Here is a 14,574-nt window from a genome sequence, read left to right as displayed (position 1 = left end):
GTTTTTCTTATTCTCGAATGGAATTAATACAGGCTCAGCCTAGTTTTCCTCCAATGTCATGATTATATCATGATTATAGTGTTTTATACAATAAGAGAATAAATAAATAAAAATAATTAAATAATTCCATTCGTTTTTGGGAGAAAACTAGAATTTGAGTAAAATAATTTACTCATGGTTCTCCTTGAGCGTTTATTTTGGAAGGTTACCTTTCCAGGGTTAATGTGTTCTACAATACTAGTAGTTCTGTGAACAGTAGACCTCACGCAGTATTCTCATCCACAAGTACCTGATTGAAACCACGGTATTTAGATGAAAACGGTAAATAAATGCGCAGTGGCCAACCAGCTAGATTGCGTCATCGCCACCAACCGAGGTTTTTAACACCTATTGGCAATTTATGGAACTTATTTTTTTGTTAAAAACAGATGATCGGATATAAAATGACGTCAGCTACACCGGAAATTTATCACAAACATGCGCGTGACACCTACCGTCTTCTTTTATATACCGTGATTGAAACTATAGACCTTATGGAAATACAGCAATAGACTGGCTTCTCCACACATCTGTGTAATCACTTGTCAGCTGATTTATGATGAATAATTCTATAGTCTGATTTTTACTCCAATATTGGCGTATGAAGGAGGCTCCTTTTTCCTTCTATATTATCCTTGAAATGCAAAATTTCCAAAAACCTTGTATATACGTCGACGCGCAATTAAAAAAGGAACATACCTGTCAAATTTAACACAGCTTTAATTCATGAAACATAGGACCAATACTATAGAGAGAAATTGTATGAAGCTGGAAAGGATAATAAAAAAGTGTGGAAAGTAATCAAAGATGCTACTGACTCTAAATCAAAAACAAAAATGAAATTGAATGCTATTAAAATAGATGATAGGATTTTAAATCTAAAGGAAAATCCAGAAACTGTGCTCAACCACATGAATAACTTTTTCACAAATGTAGGTGAAGAAATGGCGGATACAATAATAGATTCCTTGAGAAAACCACTAGACCAAATCATATCCCAAAATCTAAAGGAAAATCCAGAAACTGTGCTCAACCACATGAATAACTTTTTCACAAATGTAGGTGAAGAAATGGCGGATACAATAATAGATTCCTTGAGAAAACCACTAGACCAAATCATATCCCAATATAAACCTGTTACAAGAACTCTACACTCCATCTACTTTCACCCAGTAACTGAAGATGAGCTTCTTGAAGCTATTAGTAGTTTGCGAAATGACAGTGCTCCAGGACTTGATGGAATCAATAATAGAACATTGAAGTCGATAAAAAATGTAATTGTGAAACCATTAATTCACATATTTAATTTAAGTCTGTCAAAAGGGATTTTTCCAAAAGCTATGAAAGAGACAGGTGTTAGACAATTACATAAAGGAGGCGACAAAACAAATGCCACCAATTACATTCCTATTTCACTTATAAGCAATATTTCTAAGATTAAGGAAAAACTGGTAAAGAAACGTCTTGTGAATTACATGGAAAAAAACAACTTACTATCTAGGAATCAATTTGGCTTTCGTGAGGGGAGGAGTACAGAAGATGCGGTATTAGAATTGTCAAATTTTGTCACAGATAAGCTAGAAAATAACAAAAAATGTGCAGCAGTGTTCCTGGACCTAGCAAAAGCTTTTGACACTGTTAATCACAGTTTGCTGCTGAAGAAATTAGAAGCCATGGGAATTAGAGGAGTTCCTCTAGAATGGTTTAGATCATACCTCTGTGACCGGCGTCAGAAAGTCAAAGTTGAAGAACATCTCAGTTCAGAGGAAACGATGAAGTTTGGGATTCCCCAAGGAACAGTTCTTGGGCCAATTCTGTATTTGGCATATGCAAATGAGCTATGTTCAATTAAGATAAGAGGAAGAGTAATAGCTTTTGCTGATAATACGTGTATACTATTTGAAGGAAACACCTGGGAGGAAGTTTTTAATATGGCACAGGAAGAATTGATGAAAGTCGATAAATGGTTAAGAGAAAATTCAACAGTAAATGCAACAAAAACGAAATTTTTAGCCTTTTCTCTGACAGAACGGACGAGACCACCGGATTCTTCAATAATCCTGCATCACTGTGGAAGCACCAACAATCCGTGTGACTGCCCTTCAATTCAACAAGTCAATGAAATCAAATATTTAGGAACAATAGTGGACAACAAATTCAAATGGGACAACCACATTAATCTATCAATTAACTGGATCAGGAAGATTCTCTACAAATTCTATCAACTCCGTAAAATCCTCAACTATGAGACATTAAAAACTGTTTATTTTTCTTTAGTGCAATCAATTTTAAGATACGTCATAATTATCTGGGGAGCTACGAATTTTATACATGTTGAACCTCTCTATAAACTTCAAAAACGAATACTAAAAATAATAGGCTTTAAGGAGAATCACGCAATAAGCAACTAATTACTTATACCCCAACACCTATAATTTATAGTGGGGTGTATATTTATTCATTGAAATTATCATTTATTCATTGTTGAAACACCGCTGATTTATGTAGTTACATTACAATACTATATTATCAATATTCTAATGTTGCATTCAATCTTCATTGTAATTAATAAGTTTTCATAATATGTGAAATTTGTTGCATAATTGGCTGTTGTACTGTAATTTATTGTAGATTCTTGTATATAAACCAGAATGTATTGTAACTTACTTGAATAAATAAAAAATTTGAATTTGAAAATTTGATTTGAAAAATTTAATGAAAATCTATTACCGCTTTTCGCCGTAAATGCGCAACATAAAAACATATAAACATTAATGCCCGGTTTCACCAACCTTGATCATAGCCTACCCATGGTCAATTAGACCATAGTCAAAATTTGATCACTCGTTCAAACATACAACTGTTCCACCAACCCCGGGGGATTGACCAAAACTCCGTCGGTCAAATCTGAACATGGTCAACTCTTTTAGCTGTACTTTTCTGAAGTTGGCCAACATGTTTGATGGCTTGCTATTGGCTACATCTGATTTTTATGGATGGAAATTACTGAGATATTTCAATTTTTCAAATGCTAATGAATTAATTATTATTATTAAACGTAAATCCAAATTAAATTCTGTAATATAGTAAATATAGTAACACCCCATGATACTCAATATCAGTTTCGCTGCTCATATTCAGAGGGTAATTTGCGCTGAATGCTCTTTTTACTTCACCGTCAGGCCGTCAAAATCCAGATTACTGTACTTTTTTCTGTAATTACTGTACCGATTATTCTTCTTATTAATTATTTCGGGGCAGGCTCCCTGGGCCCCCTTCTTATATACGCCCCTGGCACAGACGTTTTATATAGTCACACATCTACATTAATTTATAATAATATTTCAAATATGAATTTAATACTTTCGTACAAAGAGATTTACAAATCACCATCATTTTTGACAATTTTTTTATGAACAAAAGAACATTCCAATTCTAATGAGAGACATTAAAGCAGCAAGGTTGATCTAAGGATTGAATAATATAGGCCTACTGTGTAATAAAAGAGTAAAGCAAATAATCTTTTTCAAAATATTCCTTTATTTTCTATACTATAATAATTTACTAATCAAAAGATTCCGAGAACAAACCTAATAAATAACTTACTACAACTAAATTCAATCGCACTAAAAACTTTGAAATTTTTCATTGCGTCAAAAACATATGGTAACCTACAAACAAGCAAGGAAATTGATCGAACCAGTCTTTTGACCGTGTTCAAATAATTTGATCGCCTGTTCGGCGGCAGTCAAACTTAACCATTGGGTTGACCGTGGTTAAACTTAACTGGTGTTGGTGGAACGAATTATTTCTGATTTGACCAGCTGATAGACTTTAACCATGTTCAAATGCCTTGACCAAGGTTGGTGAAACGGGGCATAAGAGAAATGCCAAACCGTCGACTTGAATCTTAGACCTCACTTCGCTCGGTCAATTAGTTGAGTGATTAATAGGACTGACCATAATAGCCCTGAGGCCCCTAGCACCGGTTTTGCGTTCCATGGCCTGTGCAGCGATTGCGTTGAGCGCGGCCGGAGTGAAGGTCAGGTCCACCTTGTCCATGCGGAACAGAATCTGGAACTGCAGCACCATTGCGTTCTTCGGCTCAGTGAGGATGCGAACCAACAGCTCCTGGTTCAACGAGTGGAACGGAACCAGCACCGGAAACCGGCCGACGAATTCCTGTCACAAAACCCATGACTATAGTAAGGTCCACGTTATAATGGCAGTGAAGAAAGATAGGAGAAAAACGTTGCCTTTTATTGCTAAAGCATTACAGCAACATTTATTTTATTCAAACATTTAAATTAAAAAGTACGTTATTCTAGGAATGTTTCCTCACAATTAAATATTACAATAATAGAATGATTATAAATAAATAATGGGTACTATGACTATATCTAGATAGTGCGGATAATGTGAGTCTTGTTTTCTATTTGTATTTGGGTTCCTTATTTGATTCATCTATGCTAAAGCATTCCAGCAACATTTATTTCATTCATAAATTCAAATTAAAAAGTATTCAAGAAATTTTCCCACTCAATTAAATATTACAATGATAATATTAAAAACACTATTTTATCATAAAAATTAACTTTTGCAAGAAAGTGCTGCTGACGCAGCGATTGAACATTCATTACAACAAATTGGCAATAGATTAGTCAAATTATTTAGCCTATTTATAAAAATACAGCAAAAAAATAAGTTTTTCAATTAGTTTAAGAGGTTATATAATTTTCTAGGATCAATTTCTCATGTATAATTCAATATTCTACATGAATAATACTATTTCTAAGCATTCTATTTTTAACAGTTCGAAAGTATTTTTTTAGAATTGGGGCCGTCCTATCAGAACTGATCCGAGTATACCAGCTAACAGACCAGATATAATGGTGCTGGATGGAAATTAGAATGTGACCTGTTTGATTTATGGGGTGATACCATACGGAAAAGATAGCATAAGAAGATACCCACCCCATGGTATAGGGCGTTTATGGTCTAAATGTCATTGTTAACTCAAGCCGATAGTCTTAGTAGTTCTTTTTCTTTAAGCTATTTGACGCTGGTAGTCTCTCATATAGTGCCATTTTTACACACAAAACAGTGATAACAGAAGGTAGTAGACAATAATCAGCATGAGTTAACCAAAAATTGTCTTGAAATTTGGAACACAAACGACCTATATCATGGGATATCTTGTTATGCTGTCTTTTCTCTATGGCGGTACTTCTTGACCACTCAATAATTTAATAACCATGCAGGCTGAAATCATTAAATAAATATGCGGCTTTGGCTGAGGAGATGAAGGCATTATTTCAACAACATTCTGAGAGAAATGTTGACGGATTGACCCGGTAGTAATATTGGCAACAGGAATTGTACCGTTGACGAGGGTTTTAAGGGAGTATGCCCATGTAACATTCAACAACTACAATTTAGAAATCGCTTATGCCGATGTACATGTTGGCCCAGTAAGCTAGCCAAGCCTGCAATGTGACCAGTGGACAATGAAGGCCAGCGCTGGCAAACCACCCATCCACAAACTGGCGCTGGTCGACATTGGCCTTCATTGGGCCAAAATGTAGATACGGCATTATAATCAACATGTGGTATGCAGTAAAAGTAAATTCGTACGGTATGGCTTTTGTTGGTGGGGAGTCCCTTGCGGGAAGGTCCCACCTCGCCTGAATATACAGAGTGATTATAAAATGACTTTACAACTTTGAAAGCATGTAAATATTTATTAAAATTACTGTACTTACAAAATTTAGAAAGGTGTCATTTTGTTACAAAACACTTCAAGTTTAAGGTGTGGGTGTTATTTTGGTTGGATGTGACAGCCGATGGTAATGCGACATACATCCCACCGATAATCGATTTCATGCCACACTCGTACCAGCATATCTAGCGTAACTTGTGCAACCGCAGCGATCCGAATGTGATCCGATTTCAGAGATCATTAAGATTGTCTGGTAGAGGCGGAACATAACCCTTATCCTTAATGAAACCCCACAGGAAAAAATTCATCGGTGTTAAATCCTGTGAGTGAGGTGGCCATGCAATTGGCCCTGCATGGTAAATCCAGCTAAGTTGAAAGCAATTGTCTAGACTCTAGAAAATCTCGAACTTCTTCGTGGAGCTGGTGCTCCGTCATGCTGCAAGTAAAAGGACACTTGTTTATCTTGTTCAGCATGACGGTGTACAATCACATTTCCAAGGAGAAGTTTGGAATTTTCTAGACATTCGCTTTCAACTTCGCTGGATTTACCATGCAGGGCCAATTGCATGGCCACCTCGCTCACCGGATTTAACACCGATGAATTTTTTCCTGTGGGATTTCATTAAGGATAAGGGTTATGTTCCGCCCCTACCAGACAATCTAAACATGCGAGTAGCCGCACAATTGTAACTTTTGTATGTAGCTTTGGGAATTTTCGTTTTCCAAGGCTGGCAGCTCATTTAATCCTCGCTGTGACTGTCCTCTAGACAATCTTGAACAGTTTGTGTTCTTTAACAGTTTGAGGATGACAGAATGAACGTTGACCAATTTCAATATATAGGTATTATCTTCCTATTACAGTTTGAGGATGACAGAATGAACGTTGACTAATTTCAATATATAGGTATTATCTTCCTATTTTATATTCCATGATTTAAACTTTCATTATCTTTTTATTCTATCTAGATGTCGAAAAATGAGTCAAATGAAGAAGGTATATTCATTCCATTCATGAGTAGATTATTTTATCCCATAAAAATGATAAATTCTGACAATAAATTTGCAGTATGTATTTTTGGAATTTCCTCCATGTATTATGTTATTATATACTATTTAATAGTATATAATAACATAAAACACGTTGAGAAAGATTTGAAATTAATAAATATTGAAAGAGCATTGTCAAAATCAACTGTTTTTAGTCTAGGGAGCCATAAGGGTGAGTGTGAGCAAAATGCTCACGCGTGACCACTGACGTTCTGCAAGTCCGTACGACTACTCGCGTGTTAATGACCTCCGAAATCGGATCACATTCGGATCGCTGCGGTTGCACAAGTTACGCCTTTTATGCTGGTACGAGTGTGGCAAGAAATCGATTATCGGTGGGATGTAAGTCGCATTACCAACGGCTGTCACATCGAACCAAAATAACACCCACACCTTAAACTTGAAGTATTTTGTAACAAAATGATACCTTTCTCAATTCTGTAAGCAATTTAAATAAATATTTACATGCTTTCAAAAATTTAAAGTCATTTTATAATCACTCTGTATAATCTAAGCCGTCAATGGGTCTTACGACTGCCATACTTCAGCCGGGACCTACAACTTAACGTGCCCATCTCATAACATGGGAGAGATCTGGTTAAAAAAAAAATGGTAATGAGAGGGTTTGAACCCGGGATCTCTATGCTGCTACGCAAGCACTCTATCCACTAGATCACGGATCTACTCCTGTTATGCAATGAGAAAGTTTCGATCACAAAGGTTTGGTGAATGCCTGTGTAACCAATCGGTCAGAATAGCGATAAAAGCAATGTATTATGAGAATAATAAGTAAGAACACTCCCATAAGAACCAATAGTAATTTGCTTAATGTTAACAAACCGGAATCATGCCGAAATCAATGAGATCCCTGGCCTCGACCTGACGCAGGAAGGCGTCCTTTTCTCGGTTGTCTTCCTCGGCGGTGACAGCCGCACTCTGATTGGCCAGATCGGCAAGAGAGGCGGCGCGTCGCCCTTCCGATTCGGCCGTCGGGGCACCGAAGCCCAGGTACTGCAAAACAAATTTCACTCATAAAAACAAAGATTTTCTGCGACTTCTCAATCATATACAAAGTGTTTACGAACTGCCTACCAACACTCTAGGGTGAAAAACATATCTAAATATCACATTTAAATTGTCTGGAAGTCTCCAGTTACTCACACAGCGGCCATTTTGCTTTATTCACTCATTTTTTTCCTAAATCAGGTTCCAATCGATAGGTGATTAAATTCCTAATTTTATAAAGATTCGACCAATATTAACTGAGATATGGCAGCTTTAGTGATAGGTGACCACTGAAAGTTTGTTGCAGTGCTTACCAAGGCATGCTAATAGAGTCACCTCAATGATGCAACAATCTCTATTTGCATTGCATGTTAATAGTAAGCGATTTTAGGTCATTTCAAACAATAAAATAACGTTACATAACCCTATAAAGGTGGGTCACTAACCACTAAAGCTGTCATATCTCAGTCAATATTGGTTCAATTTTGAAAAATCAGGCACCAATCGATAGGTAATTAAATTCACTAAAGTTATTTCTGTATTTTTTGGAGAACCAACGGTTTCTAAGTTATTTAAGAAACAACATTTTAAATAGCCGCCATTTTGTTTCATGAATTTGAAAAATTATCATAATTTTTTTGTAGCTTTGTCTATTTGTTATAAATGATCGTGCAAAGTTTCAATTTCGTATGTTTAACCATTATTTGGAAAATAATAAGTGAAGAAAGCAAAATGGCTGCTGTGTGAGTAACTGAATACTTTCGGACAATTCAAATATGATATTTAGATATGTTTTTTACCCAGGAACAATGCCCTAGAGTTCGTAAACACCCTGTATACTGCTAAGTATACGGTCAAATTGCCTGTAAATCAACCATCAAAACAGATTACTGAGTCAAACATGATCAAAACCATTTCTACAAATTACAGATACTGTAAAAACACACCTTTTTCAACTGTTCGGATCAACTCCAAAACTACGAGTCAACTTATTTCATTGAGAGTATTACTTTATAGATAGAACTCTAAAATTAACATGGTTTTATTATTTGCTATTCTGATGATTGAATCATGACGTAATGATTACAGATGAAATCCCTGAATCACATAATATTAACCAAAAATGAACAGTAAAATAAAACATAGCATTTATAGTTGGATTTTGAGCAATTATCTTTTCTATTTGAATAAGAATTATACTTTTCCTCTAACTACTCTCAAAAGTACTTTACTACATGGAGCAAAACAGTAAAGAAATACTTTTTCGACCACTTTTTATTTATTTGAATAACATGGGAAGCATCTCTATATCAAAAGCTTGCATAGGAAATAGGTTGGAAGGTCGGAGCTCAGTAGAGAAACTATCAAAAGTTGCAACACTCTCATTCATGAAAAAATCTCTGTGCCGGTTGCACATAAGCTGGTTAAATGTTAATTGTGATTAATTCCACGAGAACCAACCAGAGAAGCCGTCTTTACAAAAAAGCCTTCTCTGATTGGCTCTCGTGAAATTAATCACGGTTAAAATTTAACCGGCTGTTGTGCAACCGGGCCTCTGAGTGTAGGGAGCTTCCTCCATCCTAGGGTGCTACCTTGGGATCTAGGTACTCTGGAGCGTATGTTTTTATAAAAGTAGGAATATCACCCCGCGAACAACACCTTGACCATATGGCGTTTCAAAGAAACGGAGGTAAAGCTACGGGATGCCTACTATAAGATGAATACTATACTATACGATGACAGTTGTATTGATTATTAATTTCCTCGTACCTTTTCGTTTTTGCGTCGACTGATCAGTCTGTCCAATCCATTATAAGCACCGGAGGCCACAAACAAAATGTTGGTCGTGTCCACCTGTACAGTTTCACCCCTCAGTTTCCTCGGCGAATTTCTCTCCGGTACATTCACTATGGTACCTTCCAACATCTGAAAACAATTATTTATTCATTCATTTTTTTATTTTATGAAGAAAGAGGCAAATAGGATCGAAATGGGAGAGATGAGAAAGAAAAATTAATTAAAAAATAAGGAGAACCACTTGATAAATAATAAGAAGTACAAAGAATAGAACCAAATGGAACAGAGATAATCAAATCTAACATAACGTAAACTTACCTAACCCAAATATCATCGTTACTCATTTGAGTGGAATTGTGACTTTGTCATGTAAGATCAAATATAAGAACGAATATATTCAATGTAGAAACACTGCATTGAGTAAGGCTAGCTACACACACATCGATTTTAGTTCGTACGATATTTTGCAGTACTTATAAATTCTATTGGATTAAACAGTTTTTCAAACAGATGATATCTGATTTCATAAGGACGGCAAAATATCGTACGAACTAAATAAATCGATGTGTATGTGCAGGGCTTTAGGAATTTAATATTTTTTAATTCCCATCAATATTTTCAAATTTAATGAATTCACTCACTACACACATGAGCTTGCATAGGAATTTCAAACAATCTATGACGATTTTTGTTCAACTGAAAGCTCAAATCTCAATGTGAACTAATTGATTATTAATCAAATTGAGTAGATTAATTAATTTAGAACTCGCAACGTCTGAAATGAATTAATTTAAGATATATTTGAATTCTAACCTTGAGCATGCCCTGCTGTACCCCCTCCCCTCCAACATCCCTAAGCTGATGAATACCAGGCACAGCTCCTATCTTATCAACTTCGTCCAAGAACACGATACCTGCAAAATAAAAAAAATCCCAATCATTACCTCGCCTTATTTACAGCAACTAATTAACATAAACTGTAGATCTAACAAACTGTAATTTATCAACAAATATCTATGATACATCAAAACAAATCAATTTTCCCACCTTTCAATTGTGAAGCTACTCATTCCACAACTGAAAATGGTTAGCTTCTTCTTCTTTTGGTGCCTATCCGTTACCGAATGATGGCAATCATTCTGGCAATTATAAGTTTGTTCACAGCCACTCTAAAAAGTTCCGGGGTGGACACTGCAAATAATGTTCTCAAATTCTTCAACCAGGAAATTCGTCTCCTACCAACACCTCTCCTGCCAAGAACTTTACCCTGAAATACACATTTTAACAACTGATATTTAGTTCCATTCCTCATAATGTGTCCCAGATACTCCAATTTCCGTCTCTTGAAAGTGTACATTATCTCTGTCTTCTTATTGAGTTGTTGAAGAATCCTGTTGTTGGAAATTTTGTCCTTCCATGATATTTTCAGGATTCGTCTATAGGTCCACATCTCGAACGCTTCAAGTTTCTTTGTTGTTGTTTCAGTCAGGGTCCATGACTCAACTCCATACAATAAAATTGGAAATATATAACAACGGAGGAGTCTAATTTTCAGTTCAAGAGTAAAATTATGCGACTTGAATACTTTCGACATAATTTTGAATGCCGCTCTCGCCATTTCAATCCGAGTCCTCACCTCCTGAGAATGGTCCCACTGCTCATTCAAAACTGTACCCAGGTAAATACATGTTGGCACTCTCTCCACTACCCTACCATCAATAGTAAAATGCACATTGTCAACTTTTCCTTTACTCATTATCTTTGATTTGTTAATGTTGACTTCCAGACCATATTTTTTGCCAACTTCAGCGACTTTGCCCATTAGCATTTGAAGTCCTTGCGGGGTGTCGGCAAAAATTACTTTATCATCCGCATACCTGAAATTGTGGAATCTCTCTCCATTCAATAGTACGCCGGCCTCCGAGTATTCCAAGGCTTCTTGGGAAATTGGTTCGCTAAACAGCTTATTTCCATAGAATATTTATTTTGCACATGGAAATTTACCACCAATCTTCGCTAGTATATTATACTGTATCTCAATGTGAGAATAAAATTCTAATCTTGAGAATGAAATATAATCTCCGTTAGTATATTATACTGTATCTCAATGTGAGAATAAAATTCTAATCTTGAGAATAAAATATAATCTCCGTTAGTATATTATACTGTATCTCAATGTGAGAATAAAATATTTCAAATAAAAGCGGCGTGAGGGTAAGGGAGAGAGCACACTGCGCATGCGCTCTGTTTCTCTTGCACTCACCGACAGGGGAGTCGACCACTCTTCTTCATCATTAACCAAACCTATTCTTGTCATTCAGCACCTATTTGGTACCATATTCATTATTATTTATAATCTTGATTTTACAATTTCTACTGTTTTGTCAGCCTTGTTGAGTAGGGCTCTAGTAACCTAAAACATGTTTCTTAGTTAATTGTAATTATTATGTACATAAGTAGTGTGGTGGAAAACATTATGAGTGCAAACATTTTGCCAAATTCGTCATTTATTTTGATACATTCAGTTACGATTTCTATCTTGTTTGGTGAATTTAGCTTTCATTGGAAAGCACTGGATAATACGAGATACAGGTCCACAATTTAGTTGGCAATTGACATCCTAGAGTAGTGTGGTAATAAAATCATTCCACTTGTATGGGCTACTTTATTAAAATTATTAAAAACAATATAAAAACATGAAGTAACCTTTTATTAAAAACTATTTTAAACTTTAAAATAGTTTTAAATAAAAGGGTTGCAAATAAATATGAGTGTTTTATAACACTTTATGTTTTTATATTGTTTTTAATAGTTTGGTAATGTATAAACACTCCCATAACAACCAATGCTATTAAAAATGTAAACAATCCTATAAGAACTAATGCTATTGAGAACGTAACACAGTGTGAACACTCCCTTAAGATTCAATGCTATTGAAGATGTGGCACTATGTGAACACCGCCATAAGAAAAAATGTTATTCTTACCTGTCTGAGCCCTGTCCACACTGTAGTTAGCATCTTGCAGGAGTTTGGCAATGACACTTTCGATGTCCTCGCCGACATATCCAGCCTGAGTTAGTGTGGTACAATCACAGATAGCAAACGGCACCTCCAGGCATTTGGCTATTGTTTGCGCCAGCAATGTCTTGCCTAAAACACACCATCACATTCAATAATAAACATATTGGAATATGGGCTGCTGAAGTAGGCCTACACTCAATAATAAATTTTCAATTTTTCGACCGAATTTGACTTGTGATGCATGATTTTGGACCGCCTTGACAAGCCGAGAAGAATGAAGTTTAGTACGATGAAATCTGAGCATTGTGTCAAAAGATATAAGTGTTTAAAATTTTGATCCTTGAGGTGTCCTTAAGTGCGCCTCTCCGCAAGGAAATACTGAAATGAAGTGCATCTAACGGGTGATTCTCATAGAACATAATCTCATGAACTTATGTTCTTGATACTTGAAAAGTATCAATGCGAGGACAATGTAGTTGGTGATGATGGTTGAAGCTGAAAATTAGGTGTTTTTCACAATACAAGGAGCATTGTTGTCAGGTGTTCCTGGAAATTTATATGAGATAGAGCGCTCTACCTGATCTCAGATTGTAAAGCACAAAAATACGCCCAGAAGGATTTCGAATCTAAATGGTAGCAATCGGAAAATATTGTTGATCAAAAACTAGAGTTCATCAAAATTGATTTTTTCTTCAAGTTTCACTCATTTTTGAAAAATCATAACTCAGTACTCATTGGAGATAGAAAGTTCCGAATGATCTCATTTTATTCAGAATTTTATAATATAAAAAAAATGCAAGAGCAAATTTTTCTGTCCGATTACGAGATTTAGCAGAAATAGCTGAAAACTGGAAAATGAGCCGAAAATACGAGTTTTTTGGAAATACGAGGTTGGTTTAAGGAAATTTTGCATGAAGAAATTGGTTCTGGACTTCTCTTATGTACCCAAATAATATATTAAAGAATCAGAACTACAATATAAATTGCATGCACCAATGTATAATATAGTGACTGGACTATAGAGCCTATAGAGCCTCGTGTTGTTCAAAAATATATATTAATTTTATATTCTTGTTAATAATTATCAATTTATTATAACTGAAATGTATTAAATCTACAACAAAAACATGCGAGGGTAGGTTGATAAGTAATGCACTCATGCTTGCAGAGCACAAATCAAATAACCCTCAGGAGAGAGCCTGGTGACATGTGGAAATTCTATTTATCCTCTACACGGATGCGTTGTTGGAAGGCGTTGCATTCATCCAACGTGAAGGAATGGCGTTCATGTCCTGGTGCTATGTAAACGCGAATTAAACAACTCGCTGTTATTGTTCATTATTGGTTTCATTATTGAACAATTGGGATATCATGAAAACTGTGCATGACGGGTGCCATGCCGTCTGACAGACGAGAATAAACATCGTCGATTGGAATGCTGTGAACAATTTTTGAAGCTCTAGGATTCACTTTCTCAACAGAAATTCAGAAACAGCGCTTTGTTTAATTCGCGTTTACATAAAACCAGAACACGACGCCATTCTTTCACTAATCAAACCAAACTGGACGAACGCAACGTCTTCAAACCAAGCAGCCGTGTAGAGGATAAATAGAACTTCCACATGCCACCATCAGGCTCGCTTCTGGGGGTTATTTGGTTTGTGCTCTACAAGCATGTGTGCATTACTTATCAGCCTACCCTCGTATTTATCTTTTCAAAATTTAATTACCTATTTCTACAATTGAGATTTATTCGAGTAGTTCATTATATTTCTTCATAGACTACAAACAATTTTGCAACGATGCGGAGGTGGAAATGGATAGAGCTATTTGCTAAGACTAATGACAGACAAGGTATGCAAAATATCGCATTCCCGAAAATCATACGATGACGTATACTCAAACTATATAACACAAACATGTTCTGACATGCAAGCTTTCTGTT

The 14,574-nt window shown here is 35.7% G+C and overlaps 1 protein-coding gene across 2 annotated transcripts in view; it reads right to left on the bottom strand.

The window, feature by feature from the left end:
* Positions 1-14,574, bottom strand: part of LOC111058008 (ATP-dependent Clp protease ATP-binding subunit clpX-like, mitochondrial) — a 30,935-nt gene that overhangs the window by 2,621 nt on the left and 13,740 nt on the right. For both annotated transcript variants that reach the window (XM_039435692.1, XM_039435691.1), the window contains exons 7-11: positions 12,594-12,758; positions 10,421-10,521; positions 9,581-9,736; positions 7,646-7,816; positions 4,000-4,221 (exon numbers count right to left, since the gene is read on the bottom strand). In XM_039435692.1, coding sequence (XP_039291626.1) covers positions 4,000-4,221; positions 7,646-7,816; positions 9,581-9,736; positions 10,421-10,521; positions 12,594-12,758 — 815 coding nt within the window. The remainder of the gene's footprint in view (positions 1-3,999; positions 4,222-7,645; positions 7,817-9,580; positions 9,737-10,420; positions 10,522-12,593; positions 12,759-14,574) is intronic.

The sequence above is a fragment of the Nilaparvata lugens genome, chromosome 9 (assembly GCF_014356525.2).
Source record: "Nilaparvata lugens isolate BPH chromosome 9, ASM1435652v1, whole genome shotgun sequence".
Classification (NCBI taxonomy): Eukaryota; Metazoa; Arthropoda; class Insecta; order Hemiptera; family Delphacidae; genus Nilaparvata; species Nilaparvata lugens.
This window is presented reverse-complemented; position numbering and strand designations above follow the sequence as displayed.